Raw genomic sequence first — 27,181 nt, forward strand, 5'->3', positions numbered from 1 at the left:
TCCTTCAGGAATATTCTAAGTTATAAAGGGGTATTCTAGGGGAAGACTTTGGCTGTTGATGGGAGAGAAAGAGTTCAGTGTTTAAAATGCGAGTGCCTTTTCATCTTTCACTTAGTGTGCCCTAGTGCAGGGTCTACTCACTCCTTCAGCTTGTCAGAGACAGCTCTGAGAATCTCTTCGGGGATTTCAATCTTTCAAGAAGACTGTGATGGAGTACGGACGTCCCTCTCTGGTCTTCATTTACCAGCAAGGGCTTACTCCTCTCCTTGGAGTACTAGTGAAGGTATCCCCTATGTTTGCCTCCCATTTTAAATCCTCAGAACCATTTTTTCTTCCCTCTATGTGATGGTTAATGTTAGTTGTCACGTGACAGGACCCGGAACCACTTAGGAGACATCTTCCAGGCACGCTTATGAGGGGCTTATTTTTCGCTCCTGGCATGCCTGCGAGAGGCTATGTTGATTAGGTTAATTGAGGTGAGAAAGCCTACAGTAAAATTTGGGGAGCAATGTTCCCTGGGCTTGGGCTCCGTAAAAGAGAGAAGGCAAGCTGAAGATGAGCACGCCTAACTTTGAATTCCTATTGTGATGTGACCAGCTACCTCAAGCTCCTGCTGGCTTTCTGCCATTATGTGCTGTGCCCTTGGACCGTGAAGTAAATCATTTCTCCCTTGATCTACTTTTGTCAGAGTATCTTATTGGAGCTACAGGAAAAGGAGCTCAGACACCATAGGGGTTACCACGGGAAATGCTTAACCGAGTCCCCTAAAGACTGCCCTTTTGGGCTGTCTGTCTTCTCTTCTTCAGAGCGTGGGGATACAGAGCATGTGGCTAAAATGTTGACATTTGTGCCTGCAGTTTTCCTTCCTGGCCAGAATTTCTGATCTGAGAGATGTACAGGAAGCCAGACTTTCAGTTTCCCCAGGGTGATGCATTTCTCTTCTCCTAACATCTGATACTCCAATTCTGAATTTTCTGACTTACATATGAGACCTTATATACACTCCCAGACCAAAAGTTTTGGGTACTAATGGTACAATATGGCTTTTCTCTATTTGTAACCACCAGTCATGGCTGCAGTTTCACCTCCTGCTCTGGCTTCTTCCTGTGACCTTTCACCTTCCTATCTAGCTTCCATTACATCTGATCTGAAGCAGAGCTCTCTCTAAATGCTCAGATCACTGCCCTGGGAATGTCATATGAAAAATTCAATAAACAAAACTATCCCCTCTCATTTGAACATTTCTTATGAACATTAATTGGCCTACTTCCATTAACCTAAGTAATATAGAGTTCACTACCCTTTGTCTTCACCGTGCCCTTCTCAATGTTTAAGTGAAACTCTTTATCTCTGAGATAGAAATTTTCTACTGGATTCTAATAAAAAGCACATCTAGTTGCATTGTGTCTGTTCATGATAATTATTTTCACGAAATTGTCTTTATTCTGTAACCTAAAAAAGAGCTGAATAACAAATCTGTGGCCACTTCATTTATATATCTTTCAAGAAGTTATCTAGTGCCATTCCTGGGATATGCTTAGTTTTGTATGTATGTATGCATGTATGTATGTATGTATGCATACATGTATGTACATGGGAACATTTTAAAGAGTATCTTTCACTGTTACTGATTCTTGACAAAACACATTTTCAAGATCTGTATCTAGCCAAGACTAGATAAGATACAACATGAAAACTAGGAAATAAGAAAAAAAAAATCCCTGTCATTTTGGAAACTGGTTACCTTACATAAAAGCAGATAATGGCACCTTTAGATTTACAGATGATCATAACATGCTCCATTACAACACAAATATAATTTTTCTTTGGTATTGTACTTGGAGCAATAATTTACTGCATCTTCTGGTTTAAAGAAGCAGAAAATTAAAAAATGAGAAAATACTTTAAACAAAACACTCGTTAAATGATCAAAATCTTTACTGTAAAGGTAAACAGATGATCCCCAAGTAAAGGTGATTAAAAAAGGATTAAAAACAAAATGACTCTGCCCTCCAGTAGCTATGTAGACCTAAAGGGCAAGCCATTGCTTTTGAAACAGAAACAATTTCTAAATGTTTATTATAATCAGACTTATTATATATAACATTATAAAGACTTATTTTATATGTGAGTATATTACATATTATAGATAATATATAATTATTATAGTATATTATTATATAAGACTTATTACATATTATAATTATTATATATAAGACTTATTACATATATTATATATCTTATATAGTAAGTATTGTTATAATAAAAATCTTTAATAAATAATTTAAGATTTTTGAGGAAAATGTCTCCAGAACTGTTCACATTTTGTGCTTTAACTTTCTGTGTTTTCAAGTACATTTGTGGAAAACAAGATGTAGGTTGGGAAATCAGGGAAATCTCTATCATAGGCCTCTGATGTCACCTGATAGCATTCTTAGCCACGAGTTGCTGAAAGTTTGGGATCTCTTGGTGTTTTCCAAAAGGATTTACCTAATAATCAGAGGGTGATAGATTAAACACTTTGACACCAAGGGACTAATAGTGTTTTCATCTGTGTGGAGGCCAAAGGTGAAGGGTTGTTTTGTGTTTGGTTGGTCGGTTATTTTAATGACATTCATGCTACTGACTGCAGCAGTGGGATGATCCTGCCAGGACAGCCATCATTTTACCTCATAGGGTTCAGGTCAGTTCAATTTCTCCATGTTCTATTACTCAAGTATGTGGTACCTTTAACAGTAGAGTCTTACCACCAAATTCTAGATGATAGACAATAATAATGGCAATAGTCTATAATGATTTCGGGGTTCATGGTACCCCACTGGCCAACAAATCCATACGAGATAACCCGTTCCTGGAACTAGACTCAATAGTTGCTATCCTGCGGTGTCTGATAGGGGCATTGTTCCTACCCCGGTATATATTATATATTTGAGGACTCCTCTAGAGTAATGGGTTTCCGTGTGACTTTTTCAAAAGTAGTGAAAAAGTACTTTTTCAAAAAGTAGTGGTAGTGTTAGTTATCCCTTTTCTACCCTGTCAATGTGTTCCTAGTCCAGCAAAATATCCTCTACCCCATTATTCATTCCTGTTCCTATGATACAACCCCTTCTTCCAACGCTCAGGGATGATCCTAAAAGAGGGGCAGAGTGTCAGAGTGAGGGCATTGCAGTGTGGGACTGTGACAAAAGTGTTTTATGGACATATCAGGACAGCTGCACAGATTGACGTACATCAGTTGTTACAACATGCCCAAGGCCTGCACAAGCTCAAGCCATAAAATCTCCAGCACAGAGGTGAGAGGCTGGCACACAGTCTACCTCTAGCTGAGGAACTATTGTCAAGCGATAGCTGTTGTAAAGACAGTCCATTTTCTTTAAGGGTGTGACTCCTGTTAATCAACCACAGTCCAGGGGATGCCCCCCCACCCAGAAATATTTGGGCAGCATAAATTAGACTGAATGAGTTAAAAAAAAGAGGGCATGCAGTTGGGGATGGAGATGGGGATGGGGTGGACCTGGGAGGAATAATGGGAGCAGGGATGAATAGGTACATGAGATTCTCAAAGAATTAATAAAAATATTATTAAAATATTTTCAATAAAACGGCTGTAAAGCTTAAAACTTAAAGAAAAAGAGATGACATCAGTATGACTAAATTGGTTATAATGAAAGGTTATTACAAATTCTTAAGGTCAAAACTCAGTGCCCTGAGATAAAACTGATGCCTGAGGAGAATTACAAAGGAAAAGGCCCAGAGAACAAGGATATTCTATTTTATCCTTTTATCAAATAAACCATTTAAGACTTTGGATGATTAGATTTCATCCAAATGCTAAAATTCTGAGAGTGTGTGTTTACCAATGGGGGAAAGCCTTCTTTAGCTGGATGGATACCACCTCAATAGTAGAAGAAATTTTTTAAGCAAAAATTATTCATACTCGGGGACATACCTGTTAAATCGCATAACAATTATAAAACTTACTGTAGCTGACAATATTTAAATCTATTTTTAAAGTCTGACCCATTGTACAAAATTCCATCCCTCTGCCTGTGATCTTCAGTCTTCTAAATTGGTGGTGAGCAAGCAAGTTGCACTAGCTCCCAAAAATCTAAAGCCTTTGCCTCCTTAGCCTATGACATTCTTGTCGGTTCTTTGAAATCTAAAATCCACTTACACCTCTTGGAAAGCATTTATTAATTATCTCTTTATTTTAAAAGTATTGAGTGTCTCATTAAAATTAAGTAAATCAATGAACCATCCTGTTCTGTTCTCTTTCTTTTTTTCCAACTTGATGTAATCTAGACTTACATGAAAAGGAGAAGGGTCGACTGTGAAGACACTTCTGTCAGATTGCCTATAATGTTGGATTAATGGTTTATGTGGGATGGCTCAGCCCACTGGGGGCGGTGCCACCTTAGGTGGATAGTCCTGAGTTGTATAAGAAAGCAGGCTAAGCAAGCCATGAAAAGTAGGCCAGTAGGCAGCACGCCTCCATGGTACCTGCTTCTGGCTCCTGCCTTGAGTTCCATTGATGATGGATTATAACTGTAAGTACTAGTGAACCCTTTTCTCTCCAAGTTGTTTTTGGTCATTGTGATACTAATCTTGATTGTCAACTTGGCTATATCTGGAATCAATTAACACCAAAGTAACTGGACATGCCTAAAGAGGATTTTCTTGATTGGATCACTTGAGGTGGGAAGATCTCCCTAAATCTGGGCTACAACTTCTGGGGGTAGCCTACATAAAAGGACAGTGAAAGGGAAACTTTTACTTTTTGCCTGTTTTTCTCTCTCTCTCTCTCTCTTATTGGCAAGTCTGTCTACCTGTGGCATCCCTTTTCTGGTTGGAGAGCTTACTTATTGAGATTCCAATGTCGAATAAAAACTGGTAGCCCTCTTGAACTTTCTTGGGAATCTGGTATGGGAGAAGGACTGCTGAGACACTCCATCTCCTGGATGGAGCAACTAAAGAATCCTCGGACTTCCCATTGTAAGACTCCTATTGTTGGACTATAAGACACTCTAATAAATCCCATATATATATAATTCTACTACTTCTGTCCCTGGCTAATACAATCATAGTGTTTATCACAGCAGTAGGAACCGAGGACAAAAATTTATACCAGGTTCACGGACTATTACTGTTACAGACCTGAGCATGCTGTTTTGGGGGGGGACTGTAGAAGAACTTTGAAAAGTCATTTGGGCTGGAAAAACCATTGAGTGCTCATAGCTTTACTAGGCTGTTGTAGGAGCTTAGAATGCTGAAAGAGATGCAGACAGCGGAGGCCTGGCTTGACTACCAGTGATGTTGGAGTAATATTTTGAATGAAGGATGTGTGGTCTGGACAGATAGAGCTGAAGACTCAGTTGTGATTAATAAGAGACCAGTACCATTGAAGTGCAACCTTTGTTTTAGAGGGACAGTCAGTGCTGGTTATCTGGGGTTGAGAAATTAGCAGTGATTAAGAAGAGATCAGTATTACTGAGGTGAATCTTCTGGAAGTATTTTCTCAGGGTCACCACATGTAAAGCTGTGGTCCAAAGAAGGCAGACACTACTTCTCAGGCTGTCAGCTAAAGGTAGACCTGGTTTTGAAGGTATAAAGGGGTCATGGAGAGTTGCTAAGGTTTGTCTCTGGGTTGACAGGATAGAGTCCTTATTGAGAAATCTGGAGAGTTCACTGGTGAAAGTGTAGCTTCAGTTGCAGTGGAGAACCCAGAGTTTTGGAGATAGTAGTGTCATGGATTGACTACCAAGGATCATCCTGCGACTGTGAGATGGGCTGAGAAATGAAGCTGTTCAGGCCTCTTGGAACCCAGAGGATACCGAGTGAGTCCCAGATGTCAAGTATGGAACTCCTTACACTGATGAATTTTGGGTTTGCTTTTATTCGATTGTGACTATGCCTTGGTTCTTCCCCTTTGGAATATGAAAGGATTTAACTTTGTGGTGGAGCCCACAGTTAAAAGCTGGAACTTATCAAGAAGCACTGGATTTTTAAAGAGACTTTGGACTTTTTAAGTGTGGAAAAAATTTAAAGACCATGGGACTTATAAAGTTATACTATGTTTTACATTATGATATTAACATGACATCTTGGGGACAAACAAGAAGGGAAACTTTATGGTTTAATGGTGATATGTTTGTGTATCAACCTAACAAGGGGCCAACTATCTTTGGTACTTTGTCAACCTGACCCAAACTAGAGCTATCTGGGAAGAGGAATCTCAACTGAGAAAATGCCTCCATCAGATTTTTGTAGGCAAGTGTATGGGATATCTTTTCGATTAATGATTGACATGGAAGGGCATAGCCCACTGGAGGGTCTCCCACCTCTGAACAGGTAGTCCTCAGCTGAATAAGAAAGCAGGTTGAGCATGCCATGAAGAATAAGCCAGTAGGCAGTGCTCCTCCATGGTTTCTGCCTTAGTTCCTGCCTTAGGTCCCTACCCCAACTTTTCCTCATGATGGGCTAAATAAAACTGAAATAAATTATTTCTTCTTCAAGTTGCCTTTGGTCATGGTGCTTACCCCAGCAACAGAAACCCGACTAAGACACATCTTTGTTAAAGAGAGACATATACTGTAAAGAAAATTAAATTATAAAATTGGTAGGGAATGGATGGATCTGGAGGTATTATATTAAATGAGGCAACCCCAGAAGGACAAATGCTGCATGTTTTTTCTTATACATTGGTTGTTAGCTCTCATGTCTTGTGTATTTATCCTGGAGTAGATGTAAAAGTTTGGGAACTAGCAAACGCGCTAATGGATGGGAAACACACTTAGGAAGAGGAGATCAATTATAGGAGGACAGAGATCCTGGGGACAGCAATGGTAAAGCAGGTATCCAAGTGATGGGGCTGAGGAAACAAAGGGAGGGTAAAGGGTTAAGCAAAATAAAGTGCGCATGAAGAAGTTGTGTGGGAACTCTGACCTTGCAACTAAAGCAAACACTATAATAAAATAGGGGAGAAGAGCACATATTAAGGAATGGGTCCATGGAGGATACTGAGAGCTAAAGGTTTACAGAGAGATGGGGGCATGGAGGTTGTGAAAATCAGACACGGTGAGTGCTTTAAACAAAATTAAGGATATATGAAGATGTCTTATGAATCCCATTAGTTTGATCAAAAGAGTTAAGAATTCCATCATGGAGGGAGAGGGGCTCCTGATAATTGACCCTTGCTGAGGAGCTAATGGCAGCTGATGGCTTCTGAGAGATAGTCATGTTTCTTTGAAGGGTGGGGGCTGGCCATTAGTAGAGTGCCAATGCCTCAGTAAATACCCTCCCCCCATGTACACATGAGTAACAGTAATGTGACTTATTTAAGAAGACAAGAAGTTGGGAGGGAGATAGGAGATGCTGATGGGTGGTGGGTGGGGGGTAGGAAGACTTGAGGAAGGGAGTGGAGATAGATAGGGCTGAGATACATTGTAGACACATATACAATTTTCAGAAGAAAACAACTGGTAGCACATGAAGACATGGACTTTGCAGATGAGTGGAAAATGTGCTACATAGACACAGTGGAGGGTTTTTTTTTTTTTTTTTCAGTCATGAAGAAAAGTTAATGAAACCTGTAGGAAAATGACTGGAACTGGAGAACACTGTATTATGCAAGGTGACCCAGGCACACAAGGACGATAATTGCGAATTTACACCCTGGCTTTTAATTAAGTGTGTATATTTAGGTGGGAGCAAATGTGGCTAGTCTCCAGCAAACAGGAGAGGAGACAACGAGATGGGAAGACAGAGGCTTCAAGGCAGGGGCTGTGGAGGGCAGCGGAGCACACAGCACACGGAGCACACAGCACACGGGTAGGGAAATGGAAGAGGGAACACTGGGGAGTAAAGATATAATGGGGGAGGTGGGCGGGTGTGATGAGAGAAGTAAGGAGACAGGAGATAATCCGTCAGAACACAGTGTTCGTACTCCACAAGGGGGAAAACCTGCTACGCTGTGAGCCAATTAAAATAATGAATGAATAAGTAATTAAACAACAACAAAAACATGGTCTTCGGAATGCCCAGGTTGTGATTACTCATACTTGGCTCCAAAATAAACAACCTCTTCTTCTCCTTCATGAAAAATTTGTGGGTTTTGTCTGTTTGTTTTGTTTTAATTAATTAATTATTTAATTAATTAATTTCCTTGACAAGGGATTGGAAGACCAAATAATATGTTGGTTAACTCAAAAAATAGCTCCTCCTTTGCCTTGGTCCTACCTATGTGGATGTCACCTAAGTGGAAGAGTACTGTGTGTGCTCTGTGGTATCCATCTGCTGACCCACGTTAAGGAACAAATGACAGAAATTCAATTGCCCAGAAGGCCACTCCTTGGAGTCAGCCCCTTAACTGTGCTGTAGGCAACCCCTAGGAACCAGCAGGAAGAACCACTCAATGCTATATAAACTATAGACCCTGGCAAGATAGGGCCAACAACTTCTTAGTGCCTTGGCCCCTTTCTGTCTATATCACGTCAGTAAAATTCTTTACTTATGCCATCTTGATGCAGATTAGTGCTTCTGGGTGTTAGCATTCTGTCTAAACTCCTCCCCACAATGACCTGGCAATAGCCAGGTAGGCCTGGCTCACTATAAAAGGGGCTGCTTGCCCCCTCCTCTCTCTCTTGATCTCCTGCTCTCTTGCCTTCTTGCTTCCACTCTGTCCCCTCGCCCCCTCCCCCTTCCCTTCCCCTTCTCTCCACGGCTCATGGCCAGCTCTATTCCTCTCCTCTCCCCTCCCCTCCCCTCCCTTCCTCCTCTTCTTCTTCTTCCTCCTCCTCTTCCTCCTCCTTCTTCTTCCTCCTCCTCTTCCTCCTCCTCCTCCTCCTCCTTCTTCTTCCTCCTCCTCTTCCTCCTCCTCCTCCTCCTCCTCCTCTTTCTCCTCCTCCTCCTCCTCCTCCTCCTCCTCCTCCTCCTCCTCCTCCTCCTTCTCTCTCTCTCTCTCTCTCTCTGCCTCTATTACCCTCTTAACTCCCCGCTCCATGCCCTGAATAATTTCTACTTTATACTATATCGTTGCGTGGCTGTTCCCTCGGGAGGTGGGGAAGGGATGCCTCAGCATGGGCCTGCTGAGACATTCCCTTCCCCCATACCTTACTGCACACCCATAGAACATATATTCTTTATCTCTTTATCTTTTCATGAACACAACACTGAGACCCCTCCTCCCCCATCAGTACCCATCTTACCGAGCGACAGGTACACAAAGACTGACTAGTCACCCAAGTTACTATGCGTTTGTAGGTTATTACCAGTTGAAATACTTTGCTTAAGAGAGTGACTCTGAAGTGGTAGACACTTATCTCTCCATCCTGTAGCCCATCCTTCACCTCAGCTTCCACCAGGCAGAGGGATAGCTAATGTTTACTGCATTGATGACTGTCCACCCAGACCCTCCTAGTTCACCTTTAGCCCCTTGGCCCTGTTGATGGCCCTCAGGGGCCTGAGGACTCGCAGCACTCGTAAAATCTTCACAACGTTGATTGCACTGGACCTGGGAGAGAAACAGGGTGGTAAGTTCCCATCCCTGGGTTAGAGCAGAGAATGATATGCAGAGATGTTATCCAGATATCTTAGACGAACTAAAAAAAAAAAAAAAGATGCAGAGTCTGTCTCGAGGACTGAGAACTATCCCTTACTGCTAAGCTCTGCGTCTGTTTGTGACCGGGGACAGTCCTGATAGTAAAGACACAGAAGGAGAAGTGGGGATCCAGCTTGGGTAGTCTGCATACTTGAGGTCTTCTTTTGATTCCCAGCACAGGATAGATAGGGATAAGTCACTAAACCCAAGTCATTAGCAATATAATATGTGACTTATAACAGGGATCTACAGTGTCAAAAAAGGATGAGGAAAACCAGCCAGACTTGCACTCAGTCCCATCGCTCTTACCTACCAGCTGAAGCCCTCAGGACACAGTTCTCAATATTCTGTGCCCTAGTTTTTCATCTGGAAAATGGGACGGTAATTAGGATTGTTTCAGGAGTGAAGGAGGCTTTGTGGAGATTAAGAAGGAGGGTCTGGGTATATACCGTGAGAGTTCTAAGTAAAATGGTGTGTCCGCTCTCCTGCCTAACAGTATCACTACATATACCAACTGAACAATGGTGAATCTCCAGGCCTTATGGGTGGAGCTTGTAGATATGTACAAGGAATTCTGGACTATTTCCATATATAATACCCAGCCATTGCCCACTACAGTGTGCACACTCTACCATGGTTCAGGACATGCTCAGGCTTCCAAGAAACAGTGGTGTTCTAAGAGACATGGACTGCCAAGGTCAGAGAAGAGCAACTGGGAGTCTTAGTCTATGGTATCTTTGTGGTGGGGAGTGGAGACAAACATGCCTACAAACCCTTCAGGAAGGCAGCCAGATGGCTTCTTTGGGTCCCACCCAAGTGGAACTCACCAACCACATTCAGTGGTTGAGTGGCCTCTGCAATGTTCTCTGACCTGAGGTGTTAATTAAAGCATCTTCTCCAGGCACTTGACAAGAGGACTCAAACTTGCCTGGGACCAAAAGAGAGTCTGATGGGCAAGCAAGTGCTGATTTTATTCTTCCTGTGTTAAGAGGGAGCTAGTACAAAAATACAATTTCTCTGGTTCATGGATCTTTATTTCAAAAGACACAAAGGACATTCTTATCTATCACTGTTCCCAAAGCATCACCAGGAGGCAGACAGTTTGCACTGAATTACAACAGAAGGAATATAACAGACAGATGGAAAAAACAAAATAAAAATCAAAACAACCAAGAGGAAGTTTTGGTTCAAAGTGACACGGGGATTTGTGGTGGTGCTGGGATGGGAATCCAGATGTCTAGGTCCCAGAGAAATTTTGGGTAATATAATTGATGATCAAAGAATAGGCCCTCAATTTCACGGTCCCTCATGAAAGTCATGAAGGTTAACCATGAACCAACCCTGGGAAGGAAGACCCAAGGTGCTAGGGATACAAGCCTTTCTCTGTTTGGTATATATAGCCTTGGATAAATCTCCCAATGACCTGAACACCAAATTTTATAATAGCATTTTATAATAGTATTTCCTTGACTACCTTATAGGTAGATATGTGCGCGCGCGTGTGTGTGTGTGTGTGTACACTATGGAAGAATGAATACATATGTGAAAATGTTTTAAAACTCAAAGTGTACGATTAATAAGCACAGCTGTTAGAATAGACAGAAACTCAGAGTCAAATTTCTTTCAAGCCTGCGCAAGGTTTGACACTTGACCTTAGAAGGAATCAGGCTAGAGCGCTTTAGAGCTCATGCCTTGTACCAGTTCAATAAAATCACCCAGGAAGACTCTTTGCAACTCACCCAGCAGGTTCCTTTGTGCAGCTAAGATTAAGAATCAGTAATCCCCACCCCCTCCTCAATCTCTCTCTTCTCCCTTTTCTTTCTATATATCACAAGTGTGCATACTCCCCAGTTCTCTCTCTCTCTCTCTCTCTCTCTCTCTCTCTCTCTCTCTCTCTCTCTCTCTCTCTCTCTGTGTGTGTGTGTGTGTGTGCTTTGATCGAGGACAGAGGAGGGAATCATGGAAAGAGGCTGAGCTAGGCCAGGGCAGTCATAGGAATGACAGGTTTGGGCAGCTGTAGGGCAGCCTCAGGGCTTAAGACAGCGAGAGAAACTCAGGCAGAGAAAGGGAATACAGATATTTGTCTCTTAAAAAAAAGCCTGTACTTGCTATGACAAAAATTTAGACATTCAGACAAATTCTGGTGGGTCAATATACCTCAAGTGTCAGATCAGAGACAGATAAAAGAAATTAAATAGGACCTGGTGGTACAGGCTTATAAGCCTAGCTATGTGGGAGGCTAAAGCAGGAAAATCTTAAGTTCAAGGCCAGCCCTGGCAACTTAGTGTGATGTATGCCAAATAAAAGTACAAAGATCTGTGGCTGTTGTTTTATGGCAGAGTACTTACTTGCTTAGCAAGTCAAGCCCTGTGCTCAATCCCAAGTACCACAAGGAAAGGAGGAGAAAGAAGAGGATAAATGAGAAGAGGAAGAGGAGGAAGGAGAGGAAGAAGAGGAAGATGGGGAGGAGGGGGAGAAGAAGAAGAAGAAGAGGAGGAGGAAGATGGAGAGGAGGGGGAGAAGGAGAAGAATTAAACATTGTGGGATATTTTAGGCCCCACCCCATTCCAATCATAGTCACAGAAAGAACCCCCCGACCCCCAGCTTTGCTGACTTCACTGACATCCATTTTTAGCTGCTTGATCCCATGTTGGGTAAAGAGACTCACTGGATGCCAAAGGAGATGAGGGACACGCTAACCACCAGCAGGTCCAGGATATTGAAGTAATTTCGGCAGAAAGAGCCCTTGTGCAGGAAAGCCCCGTAAGCAGTCATCTGCAGGGAGGCAGAGAACATGAATGAGTGACCTGCCCAAACTTCCAAGACAACATTCAGACACCATGCTTCCTGCCTACAGCATCAGCATCCCAGGGGAAGAGCCCAAGCACTGCACAGGGACAGCAGGAAGGACTGAAGGAAACACACTGCCAAGAAACCCCTGCAGCCATACACTCAACCACCAAAGACCTTCCCCAGCTCCAGACACGTGTCAGGTCCTTCAACCCAAAGCCCTTTCAGATTGGCACCATCGTGCTTCTGTGACATTCTGTTGTCCTTCACACCCAGGCCAACAGGGCTCTAGCCCTTGGGGCCCTTGGCTGCTTCTTCATAGTTTATGTTTCCACTATGTGCATACCTTCTAACTCCCTTTCCATATTTTACCCCCAGGGTCAGCGGAGACATTAGGCATCAAGGGAAGGATGAGACATGCCCAGATGGGTATCCAACCATCCTCATTTATCCAGGACTTAGTTGGCTTCACCACTCTAGAAAATGTCTGTCTTCTGCAAGCTGGTCAGCTTTCCTTAGAGTTTAGTGAGTTCTACTAATAACCCATTAGCGTCCCTCTCCACCCCGGTCTTGGCAGCGCTTAGGATCTCTGACAACTGCGGAAGTTTAGTGCTACAGTCTGGTTTCTAGACTGTATCTGGGGTCCTTTAGAGAGGAGGAGCTATGTTCAGAGGTGTGAAACAAGAGCTCTGAAGTCAGATGACCTGGACTCAAATCCCAACTCTAGTCTATTTCAAGCACTTCATCCGAAAACATTAACTTTTCTGTGGCTCGTTTTCCTCATCTGTCCATTGAGATCATGGTGACACTTGTGCCATGGGTTCTGAGGACCAGTGGAGTAATTCTATATAAAACACTTGAGACATGTTTTCGCACATAGCATGTTCCACAGAAGTGTTCTCCTTTGCAATAACTCAGGTATGAAATCTATATTCCTCCTGTACAAAGGAAGTTGTGTCCTTATCTATAAAGTATGAGTGATATTGACTTTTTTTTTTTTTTTTTTTTTTTTTTTTTGGAGGATCAGACAACAAAGCAGAGGGAACATTTTCTGAAAATGTTGTTACAGGATCTGGCTAACATTGCCTCTTGTGCTAACATTGCTTGTAAAAACCTGTGCACTCTGTATATTCACACTTGGCTGACTGAAGTAAAGGTCCATGTTACCCAGGATGAGCCTGTGTAAAGTTACAGGTCATGAAGCATCTGCCTAAGAAAAAAATTGGGGATTGGTGGTTGAGAGACCTAAGAGAAGTTTCCTGGTCATCTGGAGTCCAGATTTTCTCTTTGGAATCAGAGCACGTTCAGGGTGGGACACCCAAAGACTAACACAAAAGCCAACATGGGGAAATTGGCAAAAATAGCTCTCACGACCTAATTCCTGCCATTTATCTCCTGCAGCAGGAGATCACAGGGGACTGGAGAAGCTGTGTTCTGCAGCAGGTTTAGAAGTGGGGAGATTACATAAAAGGTTCTAGGGTAATATGGTTATAGATCTCTCCGGAAGGCTACAGTCTGGGGGGCTCACTGTCCTATGTCTCTGTGAAGACCTGCATCCCAGAGAGCAGAATTAAGTGGCTGCCACAGTTCATAGTCACCAGAAAGTTCCGGACAGGGGAATAGTGTGGCACATGGCACAGTTTCTGTCTCCTGAGTTTGGGCTTGTTTTGTCCTGGGCCCTAGAAGTAGACCAGCCCTCCAGGATGAGTGAGAGTGATGGGGGAGGGCAATGCACATGTGCCCAGGCAAGAGCAGAGTAAGAACGGTTATGAGAAAGGGCAAGGAGATGCCTGAAAGAGAGAACATTTGTTTTTTCAAGTCTATGTGGATTCATGGTGCCAGAAAACGCCAGGTCCGGGTACCTGTACAAGCGACCTTCTACCTTTGTGTTACTGATGATCACCTACCTGGTCCCTGCTTCCTGAAAGCTTTAAGCCCTTTCTCGGGAAAGGCCTGAGACTAAGCATCTATATACCAAGAAAGGTATGGTATGCTAGGAGACCCAAGCTTCCAAGTTCTGTGAGCAGGAGGGGAAGCTGTCTCTTACCACCCAATCCTAGACAACTACATTTCTCGAGGCATACCTCTAGGGAGAATTCCTCCCCTCACTTTCGTCATTCCCACAGCTGGTCCTGAGTATGCTTTCCCTCTATGGAACAGTCCTTTCCATTATTCAGACTAGTTCGTGTGCTCCTATCTGTCCGTCCTTTTAAAGACAAATGGCCCCAGACCCTTCAATAGTCCCTTAGAGCAAATGAAGCTCTGGGCACCGTCACAGTCAGTGCCTTGGCATGATACAGGGCCCCCCAGCTGGGCAGACAAACCCAGGCGTGGGAGGCGTGGGAAGCAGAGAGGATGCTGGGAGGGGTGTTCAGAAGCACAGTGAGCATAAAAGAGACTGGAAGCAGAAGAAGGAAGAAGTGGGGGAAGGGCTTGCCATGGCAATGCTTGAGAAGAGTTTCCGCTTGCATGGCAATCCTAAGGAGAAAGCACCATTGAAATCCTCAAGTGAAGCTCGGCATGGGCTCCTGAGAACTGGGCCTCGGAGGTTTTTGTGTCCTGGGAAAGATCTCTTAGTACCTGCATGCGACCTTGAGTCTAGGGTGCAACAGCAAAGCAGCTCACCACAGAAAGGGACGCTGTCTACACTCGCTGATCAGGAAAGAAAAATCTTAGCCACGCAGTTGGCGAGCAAGGGAAGCTAAGGGTCAGAAAACTGAGCCTCGGAGGTGTAAGGACATCCTGGGAGGCATGCAGAAACTCCCAACTCAAGTTGTATCTGGATGAGGCAGAAATGTCAAGCCCACTAAAAGGCTGGGCATGCTACGAGGGTTTCATCAGGGAAAGAGAGGTCTGTCGCTGGCAATGGTGCAGAGTGGACATCAGCTTGTATCTACCCCAAGGATGAGCTGAAGAGAAGCCCGGGCTTCTTGGGAGAGGGCATCCCAGGCAAGTGTCCTGGGAAGATGCTTAAGCCGAAGCCTGTGCTCAGAGACTGTGACCCTTCTGTTCTGTGCAAGGGTGAAGAATCTCCACCTTGCTCAGGGAGAAGCCAACATTACCCAAGGCTCCACAGCCCAGGTGCACTGCCAAGGCCATGCATTGATTTACAGGTGCAGACATATACATAACAGGGCCTCTCATCAGAGCTGCAGGTTGCCAGGGGATTAGAGCAGCAGGTTACCAAAGGGTTAAAGACAATCTCTAGTTGTCGGCTATAGGATCCAGTTAGGATGCTGGCTCCCAATCCTGCTTCAGGTCCACCATTACTGTTACATGGCCCCAGTTTCTGCCTAGCCCTTCTGATTGCCTTGGTTAGGAGGAAGGTGTTGATGACAAAAGAGAGGGGTCAAAGTGACTCCTTCATGCTCCAGAGGTTTCGCCTTTCTAGAGCTTGTGTGGCATTTCTCTATGCAGGAGGAGGGAGAGAGAATTTCAGGTAGGGCTCAGCCACCGACTTGTAGAAGGTCCATGTGAACTGAGCACCGCTGACAGCCACCATGCTCAGCCAGTGATGGCACAGCACCCATAGGGACACAGCCAGCATGTGACTTTCCTAGGCCTTAGAACCGCTGCTAAGTGAGCAGAAGGGAGAGGTGTGGTAGGGTAGGTTTCTCCTGGCATTGGAGCTGGGACGAAGTGGTGGCATGAAGTGAAGCACAAGAATCAGAGAGTGAAGGGGACAGAAGAGTCAGCCAGACAGAGCAGAAACACAGAGACAGAGACACATGGCTCAGGGGAGCATTACCTTAAGGATAATTTCTAATGTAAAGATACTAGTGAAGACATAGTCTGCATTGCCTAGGATCTGAAAAATAAGCAGAATTGGATTAGTGGCTCTGGGAGTGCACCCAACACCAACAGGAGCATGTGTTAGCGACAAGACAGACAGCAGCGAGAGCTGGGACTGGCAGAGAGAGGACGGAAGAGAGAGGGGGGCGGGGCTTTACCTTTAGAGCAATTTCAATGGTGAAAATGGTGGTAAAAACAATGTCAAAATAAAACAGAATCTGCAAAACAGAAACAAACAGGATGGGGAGGGAGGGGGCGGGGCACAAGCAGGGCAGGGGGAGAGGTCAGTGGATGTTCACCAGAAAAGGAAAAGCACTTCAAAACAAGGTGCATCCCCGCCCACCACACCACCAGAGCCTTTGCACATGGAGACAGGTGAGGAGACAGGGAGGAAAGACTCCTCAACATTAGCTCCGGCTCAGGGCTAGTGCAGGTGGCTCTGGCCCGGTGTGGTGTCTGCAGGCAGAAGTGGGAAGGTTCCAGGGCAGGCCTCAGCAGGAACTGGGTATATGCAGCATCTGCTGGGATGCTTCTTTCATCGACCCAATTTACTTACAAACCCAGAGTGGAGCGTGGGATGTTGGTCAAAAGACCAGAGAATGGGTTTGTTTTTGCTAGGCCACCAAATGCTCACACACGGGAGGACATTCTCATTGCTGTCATGGCCTTGGGCCCTAGGAAGGAAGTCCTCCAGGTCAGCCCAGGTTGAGGACAAGCTGATTGATACTTGATTTCATCTTGGGAGACAGACCAGGGCTGAGGCCACTCCTGCTGACCTCAGCAAGACAGCCTGGACCAGGCAGGATCCCAGAGCTGAGAGCTTTATTTATGAACATGGCTTTGGAGCTGTGGCTCTTTTCCTCATGCCTGTGTGGCTGAGATTTAACAAAGGTTTGACCTTGTGAGGTATAATAATTCTTATTTTAGTATTTAATATGGATCACCAGAACCTTGGGTAGCTCCAATCAGATTTCCGCTATTAAAGATGATCACGGTTTTCTTAGAATGTCAGCTGTACCATCGGCACCTAATTGCCAACGCTCCTTCCTGGTCAGAGGAAACAGGAGCAGGGCATGAAACCAGTGGCCTCATTGCTGACTTACAGGCAACTTGGACTTCCTGGGGAACATCCACAGGCAACAAGATGCCTGACCACTGTCCATTAATCAACTAGCCAGATGCATTTAGGTACATGCTCACTTGCTTAGGGAAAAATCCCAGGCTGGGTTTTCTATCAGAGTCCTAATCTCTTAAAGGAATCATCACTGTATACAGATTATGAAGTTCACAACAGGCTTCCTAACTGAGCAACGAAGGCAGCAGCAGAAGCTGTGGGCCTGCTCCACTCTCAGAAGGACAGGGTGCATAGAACAAAATGGAGTGCATACATGGTTCCTGAAGGAGGTGTGCTGGACGGGGTCCTCAGCAGCCAGAGAGATGCTGCTGAGCAGAATGAAGAAGAGGATGAGGTTGGTGAAGATCGTGTCATTGACAATGCGGTGGCATTGCAGGCGGAACCTACGTGGGAAGGAGGGAGAGAAAGACATGTCAGGAAAGATGGGTACCACTCGGGCCTCAGGAGCCTGTCCCCTCAGTCCTAATACACAAGCAGGACCATTTCAGTACTGCTTAGCCTATGGTGTCTTGGTGTAAACAGACATAGTGAAGTATGAAAGGCAAACACTGGCCAAGTAGGAATACTTCATACATTCAAACTGGAAGAGGGGACAAACTGTAGACCAACTGATTTACAGTCCAGGACTCTCCTAATTCAGTGTTGGGGGGAGCTGGGAGCACTCAAGCTTCTCCTGTAGGTTGGATACAGGCATGTGCTAGGTTTGGGACCAGGAAGAAACAGAGTTCCTTTTCCTCCCACCATCCTTACACACCTGTTGTTTGGGCTGAAGATGAAAAATGCACTGGCTTCTGGCATGGGAACTGCTTTTTCCTTAAGGTGCAGCTCAGACAGGGGCCGGGGGCGTGGCCCCACAGGCATCTCCGGCTCCTCCTCATCCTCTTCCCCTATAAGGAAGAGAAAAGCTCCATTCTCAGCAACCCTACCACTCACTCCCACCTCTGCACCCACTTCCAGACACATCCCACTACAGGATCAAGACATCATTGCTGGTGCCTTTGAACTGTAGGATGCTGATCCAGGCAGACGTTCTGTCCCTCCCCATGGGGCTATCTAAGGCCACCTTTGTTAGAGACAGACATTACTGGAAGTATATAGTATTAGGGGCTGTAAGCAGGGTGAGTGATGTGTTCATGGTTGTTCACATTGTTCTGGTTTAAAAACTGAAAGTCCCATATGCTTGGAAATCCCAAAACAGACGACTGGTTACCCTGGTTGGAAGGTGCTAGAGAACAGGCTGGGTAAGCCCAGGCGTTGCCTGGTGTTACCCATTCATCTTAGCTGTAGGTGAGAAAAGGCGATGGCTTAGTTTACTTGTGGAATACCTTATGGACAATTTTATTTTTTGAAACACCTGTTGATTGAATAAGGGAACTTACTATTATCCTGTAGCTAAGTTGACATGGCTATAAGACTGCCTTCTAAATATTTATTTTTTATGCCTATAAACAAATGTTACTTTCAGCCATCATCAGAGAATCTTTTAATTGCAATGAATGGTGGTAGGTGCAGAGGCCCAGGGTTGCTGTATGTGCTCTGCCCTAAATAGGACATTTATATTTAAGACTCAGGGAACACGACAAAAAAAGGGATGGAAGGAATCTGTGAGCCTGAAGATAGGAATAGGAGCTGCGGAATGTTCTCTTCTGGGTATGACAGCCACTGCAAGCAGGATCCCACAGCAGCTGGGGTTGACCGGGCCTGTCACTAGTCAGTCATGAATGGGCTAAGACTCATGGGCCCTACCTCTCCCTGTTGAACTACCAGCTTCATTAGATTCCAGGTAGGGACAGTTACTGTCTTCAGCTGTATGCCAATGGAAGAGCCCACCGGGCTGCAATGGACACTTCTAATGCCACAGTCATGCAGGCAGCTCTGATTAAGCTCTACATAGGCAGCTCTGACTAAACTCTGAGTCACAGAACCGAACAAAAAGACATGAATGTAGGGAAGGGGGCATGTACGACGGGGGGTGGAAGGGAGGCAGAAGAGGTGGGGGTGGGGTAAGAGTAACCAGAATGCACTACACACTATACTCACGCATGAAATTGTCACGCCACAAATTTAATTAAAATTCACTTAAAAAAACCAAATTATACTTCCACACCCCCTGTATTTTCCTAGGATTTCTCAGAAAACAGTGCAGGGAGAGCAGAGCTCAGGCAACGACAAGAGGCCTTTCATCCTGATGCCGGACACTGACGTCAAGGGAAGGGGTTCCTCTGCTCTTCTGGACAGTGGTGCGGCTTTGGGAAACGGGAGTCAAGCAGTTCCTATTTGGCTTGCCTCACAGCATCCGTGGGAGAAGGCACTGGGAAAGGCAGCAGTAACGAGGCTGCTCCAGAAATGTCCTTGTCTCAATCATGGTCCTGTCTTTTTCTGAATATGGCTTTTGCATTTGGTCCCCGTGCTCAGGCTTGCCTAGGATGTAATACTAGTACTAGTGCATGGGTATTGGTATTTCAGAACGCTGTCTGGCGTGCAGCTGAAGCTGTGGAGTGTCATCTCTCACGCTAGCATCTCTGCCCACAGAACACATGCTGAGCATACGGAATTAGTGCTCAGCATCTTTCTCAGTTTCTTGCTTCCCTGGTCTGAATTTCTATCAAACTATCTACTCAAGCCCCATCATTTCCTGGCTAGCAACTTCAGTGCAGTGACTCGTTATTCTCCACACACACTCGGGATTCCAGAGTATGGTCTTAGAAACAGTGTCTTTGCAGATGCAATTAATTATGATTGAGTCCTCTGGGCCATCCACCTAACTGTAGTTGCTCCTACAAGAAGGTTTTAAAGGCACACACAAGTTAGAAGGCCACGTGAACAAAAACAGAGACAGAGCCGAGCATCGTTGGTTTGTAAGAGGAGTACTTCTGGCTACCACAGGAATTAGGAAGAGGCAAGCAGGATTCACCAGCAGAATGAGGATGACTCTACTAAAACTTGATGTCAGACTTTAAGTGAGAGAGAACGAACTTTGATTTTAAGGCATCCAATGTGTGTTTTTTTCTTAAGTCCCAGGAGGCTGTCACACCCCGTGCTTTGGGCTGGGCTAATGCTCTCTGTCTTTGAGCATCTCTGCATTGCCTTCTCTGCAGAGCTGACAAGGATGTCAGTGTAGAGACATGGATACAAGAATGGGGCTTGTAGGGTGAAGGGGAGGGGACTAACAAGGGTGGGAGAGAACAGAAGAGGTTGAGGAAGTGAGGGTAACCAGAATGGATCATATATGGATGAAATTGTCAAGGAATAAATTTAATAAAAATATTCCTTATAAATTTTTTAAATGAGTTCCAGATTAGGCTGGATTACAATGTGGGAGCCTTTTCTCTTTTTTAACATTTATTTAATGTATGTGAGTACACTGTCACTCTCTTCAGACACACTGGAAGAGGGCATTGGATGGTTATGAGCCACCATGTGGTTGCTGGGAATTGAACTCAGGACCTCTGGAAGAGCAGTCAGTGCTCTTAACTTCTGAGCCACCTCTCCAGCCCCCTCCTTATAAAATTAACAAATTATATTTCAAACTAAAAAAAAACCCCACAAAGACAAAAAACCAAACCAACCAACCAAACAAACAAAAAACAACCCCCCAAAACCAACCAACCAACCAACCAAACAAACAAACAAAAAACAACCCCCCAAACCAACCAACCAACCAACCAAAAAAACCCAGCCAGTCAACCAATAAATCAATCAAATAATCCAAAAGACCCAAACACCTCCAGGAGGCAGAAGCAGAGGCAAGTGGATCTCGTTGAGCCCAGCCTGGTCTACAATTTAAGTTTCAGGTCAGTCAGAATTATGCAGTTAGCCCTTGTCTCACAAACAAAAAAGCAGAAAGCAATAAACAAAAATCTCATAAAAATTCTGGTCTACTAAACAAACACCCCAAATCAAATAAACAGAAACCCACCATATTTTCCCAGAAAACATGCTTCACAAAGTAGCCTTTACAACACACCATGAGTGCTTGGGCTTCAAGCACTGACCTTCCCCACCCGTCTCTCTGTCCTGTCTCCCAAGTGCTGGGGCTACATGCTTGTATTACCACATCTGTTTATGTGGTACTCATGTGGTCTGTGGGTAGAACCCAGGACTTTGTGATTGCCAACAAGCATGCTACCAGCTGAGCCACACCTCCAGCCCAGGAGCCCCTTGTTTTGATAATGATTAAACTTCCACAATTTTGTAAGCAACATAACCACAGACCCCAACCTTTGATCTATGTTGCCTTGCCAAAGGGCCATGTTATCCCTTCAAATAACCACAGACGTTGGCCTCTGGCTCTGTGAACGAGTCAGCCTTTCATCCTTACAGAGTCACTATCTCTGGTATTTCTTCAGTGACAGAAAGCTGACCATCAGAAAAATTAAAGGGGTGCAAGGACCAAGAAAACTGAATGCAAATGTCAACACTCTAGTCAACTTAGAACAACACAGCTCAAAACCACTGTCACAGACATAGGAGCGCTGCCATCCCTCTGACATGAAGAAGTATGTGGTGGCGGTTTCAAACTTGGCTGCAGCTGGGAATGTCTGTGAAAAGATTCCAGTCCACATTGATCCCTATCCATAGTATACACGGGGCTGTAGCCTACAAGACGGACCAGCTTGGGATGGGCCTTTCTTGGGGCCAAGAGTGTTGTGTTCTTTTGCTATAATTTTATTTAAACTTCAAAAAACTTACACAGGGGTAGAGAGACTTGTAGAGTGGCTCTGTCTGTCTGTCTGTCTGTCTGCTTGTCTGCTCTCATCATCCCCTACCATTTGCCTGATCTAGTTTTACTTATCCTTTCTGCTCTCACTTTAGGAGATTGCTGAAATGTTTTTAAAGCAACTTCTAAACACTTCAGACTCTAGACATAAACACGGTAGTATTTTAGAAACAGACTCACCACATTATTATACTAACACGATTAACCAAAAATTCACTTAAAATGATTTAGCTCTTAGTCCACATTCAATTTTCTCCCCATTATCTTAAAAAAAAAAAAAAAAAAACCTTCATTTTAAAGTAGCAATTGTTTATTGGGGATCTAGACGAAATCTTTCCATTCCTTTGAGTCTTTGTCTCTAGCAAGTCTTCGATGTTCTATTGCAGCCTTCCACACAAACCCTTGAGAGTTTGAAGGCATCAAACTCTGGACACACTCTGCTCTTCATTGTAGGTGAGCCACAGACTCCAAATCCCACTTCCCCTGCGGGGGGGGGGGATGTGGGTGAAGAGAAAGGGAGCTTCTAGGGAGGAGGCCTCTCACACCTTAGGAGGCCCAGTGAAAAACCAGCGGAGGCAGAGCAACATGGAAACAGCTTTGCTTTAAAAAATGTGGCTCTCCCCTGCCTCCCTGGGTTACCATCTCACTGCAGCCTGACCTGTTTGGAGAAGAAAGGTCATTCAAATCCACATTCATCTGCTGTGTGTTGACTTCAAGCTTGGAGTTTGTGACAGACTGGCAGCTTGAGGAAGCAAGCCTAAGGCTTATGCCAGAATGGGGCTTCCAGAAGCTGTGAATGTATACGGTGAAGGGAGAGCCAGGACTTCCGACCTTAAAACCCTCTGAAAGGAGACAGCCTTGTCAGTCACACATCAGACAGAGGCACAGCATGTAGTCAGCAAGAGTTCCTTTTGCAAAGAGACCTGAAAGCATTTTATGGAGCCACAAATGGGACATCTGTGATGGCAGCTGTCCTCATAGTGAGCAATGCCTCCTGGGTAATGACAAGATGGATTTTGGATTGACTATTATTAGGTGAGCATAATGCAGCGACATATGCTATACTAATAAAATATGAAAGTTGACAGCAATGGCAATACACACGGTGTAATGAAACCTTAAAACAGCGGTGGCATAGGAGCACGGCTTCTTAAACTGTGGGTCATGACCCCATAAGGGGTCTTGTAAATGAATGTGGGGGTTACAAAAACTTTGCCCATAGTGAACGGTTTATGAATGTGCAGTTGCCAGAATAGAATTCAAAAGCAAAGGTGAGACATGAGATGGATTGGAGATGCCCTGGGAGTGCTTGCCCATGCGTCCCACAGGTTCACTGTGGCCTAGGTTCTAACACCCAGCATGCACTCCCACTGTGTGTGCTACCGCCCCACACTATGACTATGCCAGCAAGTCCTGCCTGAGACACTGCAGTTCAGATTTAAAACCACTCCTAATCATAAGGTACATACAGAATCTTCTGCGGTTGCTAAAACATAATGGTTTAGTTGTGAGAAACAGGTAAAATTTCACTATTGTTGTTCCTCTAGTGTAAGAATCAAATTATCCTTGGATTCTCAGATATTAGAATGTTAGATTTTAAAAACTGCTGTTCGAGCCACTGACTTGAGTGTCATTAAAAAATTATGAAAAGAATTTTGGTTTGGGATTAGGATGACATTTCTAACACTTCCTATATCTGGCTCTAAGCATACATAGTTATATACTGAGTTATACTCAGTTTTATATGAAATAGTATTATCACTGACAATTATAAAATAAAAATAATTATCAATTATGAGAAATATTGAAGATGCTCTGTGTCCTGAAGCATCAAGTATTCAGCCAAATTTGTTTCTTTATATAAAAATAAGTCTATCCATCTCATTAGTAATGAAAATTTGCATTAGTCTTTAATAGCAGGTAAAATTATATGTATATGGGAGAATCATTTTATGATAGTTATTCATGAAATTTATTACTATTAGAAAATATTTAATTTGTATACTTATTTTATATACCTATATACTTGAAGTAACATAAAATATCCTTAGGTGTGGCTGAAAAGATGGCTCAGAGGTTATGAGCATTAGGTCCCAGAGGATCCAAGTTCAAGTTCCAACACCCACATGGTGGCTCACATATTTATAACTCCAGTTCTAGGGGATCCAATGCCGGTTTTGGCCTTGGTGAGCACCAGGAATGCACACAGTGCACAGATAGATATACATTCAGGCAAAACACCAATACACATCAAAGATAAAAATGTTTAAAAAATGTTCTTTTGAGGGAAAAGTGAACACGAGTGGAAAACATGACCCTCTTAGGGTGGATGAAGGTGGAGGGGCAGATCACACTTACAGGCACGCATGTGCTCATGCTCACACTCACACGGATGGAATGAAATCTACTGTCCACGGTGGAGGGGGATGAGCTCACAGAAGTCTGGGATTTATTTTATGAAGAACTAGATAAAGAAATGTTCAAAGTCTCCAAAAATAGGGATATAGAAATGTTAATTTCTTGATTTGATCAGTGTATGTTATACACGGATAACTATACCTCTCTGCGCTCCAAAAAGATGTGCAATTATCACAGGCTAATAAATATTTCAAATATGTTAACCATGATAGAAATGTTAGCTACCCTAATTCCACATGGTGCGCACACTGAATTATCATTGATGGGGGAGCTAAACCTCCTCTCAACAAAAACCAATAAAATAGTTTAAAAAAGAATCAGTCAAAGTAATTATAATTTAAAAACACTTCTTCAAATATGGTATTGTCTCTCTTAATATTAGCATGAGGAAACCAGGAAGAGCACATCCCTCAGATGACAGCAGGTAATACTGAAGTCCAGATGTGAGATGTGTAGTGAAGGAGACTTGTAGAGGAAACTAGTCCCATGGGCCCCAGTGGTTGGCCACTCCGCCATAGCTGAGTCTGTACCCACAATCTTTCCGGTCTCAGGGTCAGAAGTGCAAAGGTACCTGCAGTGTCTGGGTTGGAGTGGGGACTCTTATCCTCATTCTCACTGGGCTGGAGGTCATCCATGTTGATCTAGGCAACCAAGGGAAGAAGAAGAATTCAGTTAGATGTGTGCCAGGGATCTTGGGCTGAGAGGAGACTTGGAATTACATCATAGTTCAAGGGTGAGCTAAAAAATATGTATCTTTGTCCCTGTACCTTGCAGTGACCCTCAGGACATCAGCAACAGCTGAGGGTTTACCAGTGTGCATTTTCTTTCCTTTCTTCTCTCCTCACCCATTCCTTCTTTCCCTTTCCTTCAGGTAAAGGACAGGAAGACCCTCCCTGATGTAGTGATGGCCCTTGGGCCCTAAGGAAGCCCCTCACCTTGGTAGTGGGTGGGGATTCTCCATCTGCTGTAATGGACTTCAGCTCAATTTTCTCCTCTTTGCTCTCTTCCACTGCTGGCTTCTCCATCACCTCCTGTTTCTTTTCTGGGCTGGCAGTCCTGGCCGGTCAGCAGGAAAAAAACCCAGAAAGGGATGTTTACTGGAATGATAGTGGACAGTGTAGATAGGAAGTGCTTTGTGGTCTTACAGGGGCAGCATGATCAGCTCTGGGTCTACATGCTATCTTTTCTCTAGGGTACATCCCACTTGCAGCTCCACTGTAAGCTGCACAGGGCTGGGACACCCCTGGGTATCTGGTACACATCTGACCTCATCCTGAGCCTTACCTTCTCCCCCTTTAAATCAGAGGATCCTGGGTCTCATGATTGGTTCCTAGAGGACCTCTGCTCAGTGTCCAGCAGAGGCATGGCATAGACCATCCTAGCTAGATAATTATGGGATGGAATGTAGGAACTTATATTGCTTTCCTAAGACCCCAATGGCACAGAAATAGTGATAAAGGTTTGTTTTCTGAGCTGGAGTTGGGTTTTCTTCTGAAGGTGACTTTCTCTTCTCTCCTTGTGTTCCCAGGGCTTCTCTTCCCAAAGGATGGCTCCTCACTTCCGGGACTGGTGGGGGAAATGCACCATCATTGCAGAGACTACAGAGCAATGACTAGGAGCTGTAGGAGAAGCCATATTTACCGTAGAAGCCTCACTCCAGCCCTTTTCGGCCAGGATGGTCATCTGAGGCACACTGCCCTTTCTCCCACCAGCAGGGATGGCATTCTAAGCTTAGAGGGTTACCTGGCCAGCTTCTTTCTCTCCTTCTCTTCTTCTTCTTCCTTTTGGGCAGAGGTCAGGCTCTCCGCATCAGCCAGGTTGTCCACCGCAATGGCCAAGAACACATTCAGTAGGATATCTGTTTGTGTCCACTCTTAAAGAAAACGACCCTTGGTTTTGGGAAGCATAATGGCCACAAGGGGAGGGGGAAGTATACGCATGCAGAAGTAAGAGTTGCCCAGGACAGACTGACTTCCCGTCTTCCCTGATCACCCCACTTATTATTTGGAGTTTTCTAAGTGCATGAGACAAGGATGGCTTTGTGGATGAGAGCAGGGCAGGTCTGAAGCATCAGCCCTGCCTTGCTCTTCCATTGCTAGATTTCGCTATTTGTTTTTACCACTGAAATAGCTGGCTCTGACCGACATCAGAGGCAGTACCATCTCTAGGAGATTGCTCTTAAGACCCATTCACCATAACAGGGCACCAAAGAGATGGCTTAGAACCTCTGTCAGCTTTTAATGTGAACCTGTGTATACGGACATCCCTAGAGAGTCTGATTAGAGCTGGCCAGACCTAAAACTTCTTCACTTAGGCAGTCATCTGCCTGTCTCTCTCACCCTACGAAGTCCTGCTTTTCCACCAACAGAAACACTATGGGCTAGCGAACCAGAACCACAGAGGGGATAGCTGGAAAAGTCTTAAGCTGTTAAACCCCATACCCAGCCCAGGGCATTCACAAGTTCACATCACTTCCTACACAGAGCTAAAACTCAACAGAAGAGGGGTTGGTTCTAGAAGACTTGTGACCCTTGACCCTGAGACCTGGGGACATAGGAGGGGTCTATCGTGCACTTTCCCAGCCAACTCGCTGAGATCTTTTAAGTAGCACTTCCTGTCCTTCTGTTGCAAGCTCAGAATCCCTTATCAGAATGCTTAGAACAAGAAGTGTTCAGATTTGATTTTTCAAATTTTGAAATATACACGATGGGATTTATTTTGAGGACAGGGC

General features: G+C 44.4%; 1 protein-coding gene across 30 annotated transcripts in view; it reads right to left on the reverse strand.

The window, feature by feature from the left end:
* Cacna1c (calcium voltage-gated channel subunit alpha1 C) overlaps positions 1-27,181 on the reverse strand; it is a 610,552-nt gene that overhangs the window by 72,404 nt on the left and 510,967 nt on the right. For 16 of the 30 annotated variants that reach the window (XM_076940412.1, XM_076940413.1, XM_076940406.1 and 13 more), the window contains 8 exons: positions 26,194-26,308; positions 25,386-25,506; positions 25,022-25,091; positions 18,067-18,199; positions 17,566-17,695; positions 16,134-16,193; positions 12,264-12,370; positions 9,421-9,508 (listed from right to left, as the gene is read on the reverse strand). In XM_076940412.1, coding sequence (XP_076796527.1) covers positions 9,421-9,508; positions 12,264-12,370; positions 16,134-16,193; positions 17,566-17,695; positions 18,067-18,199; positions 25,022-25,091; positions 25,386-25,506; positions 26,194-26,308 — 824 coding nt within the window. Of the gene's footprint in view, positions 1-9,420; positions 9,509-12,263; positions 12,371-16,133; positions 16,194-16,335; positions 16,396-17,565; positions 17,696-18,066; positions 18,200-25,021; positions 25,092-25,385; positions 25,507-26,193; positions 26,309-27,181 lie in introns of all 30 variants that reach the window. The other 14 variants (XM_076940411.1, XM_076940414.1, XM_076940409.1 and 11 more) reach the window with 2 other exon arrangements.

The sequence above is a fragment of the Arvicanthis niloticus genome, chromosome 9, assembly GCF_011762505.2.
Source record: "Arvicanthis niloticus isolate mArvNil1 chromosome 9, mArvNil1.pat.X, whole genome shotgun sequence".
Classification (NCBI taxonomy): Eukaryota; Metazoa; Chordata; class Mammalia; order Rodentia; family Muridae; genus Arvicanthis; species Arvicanthis niloticus.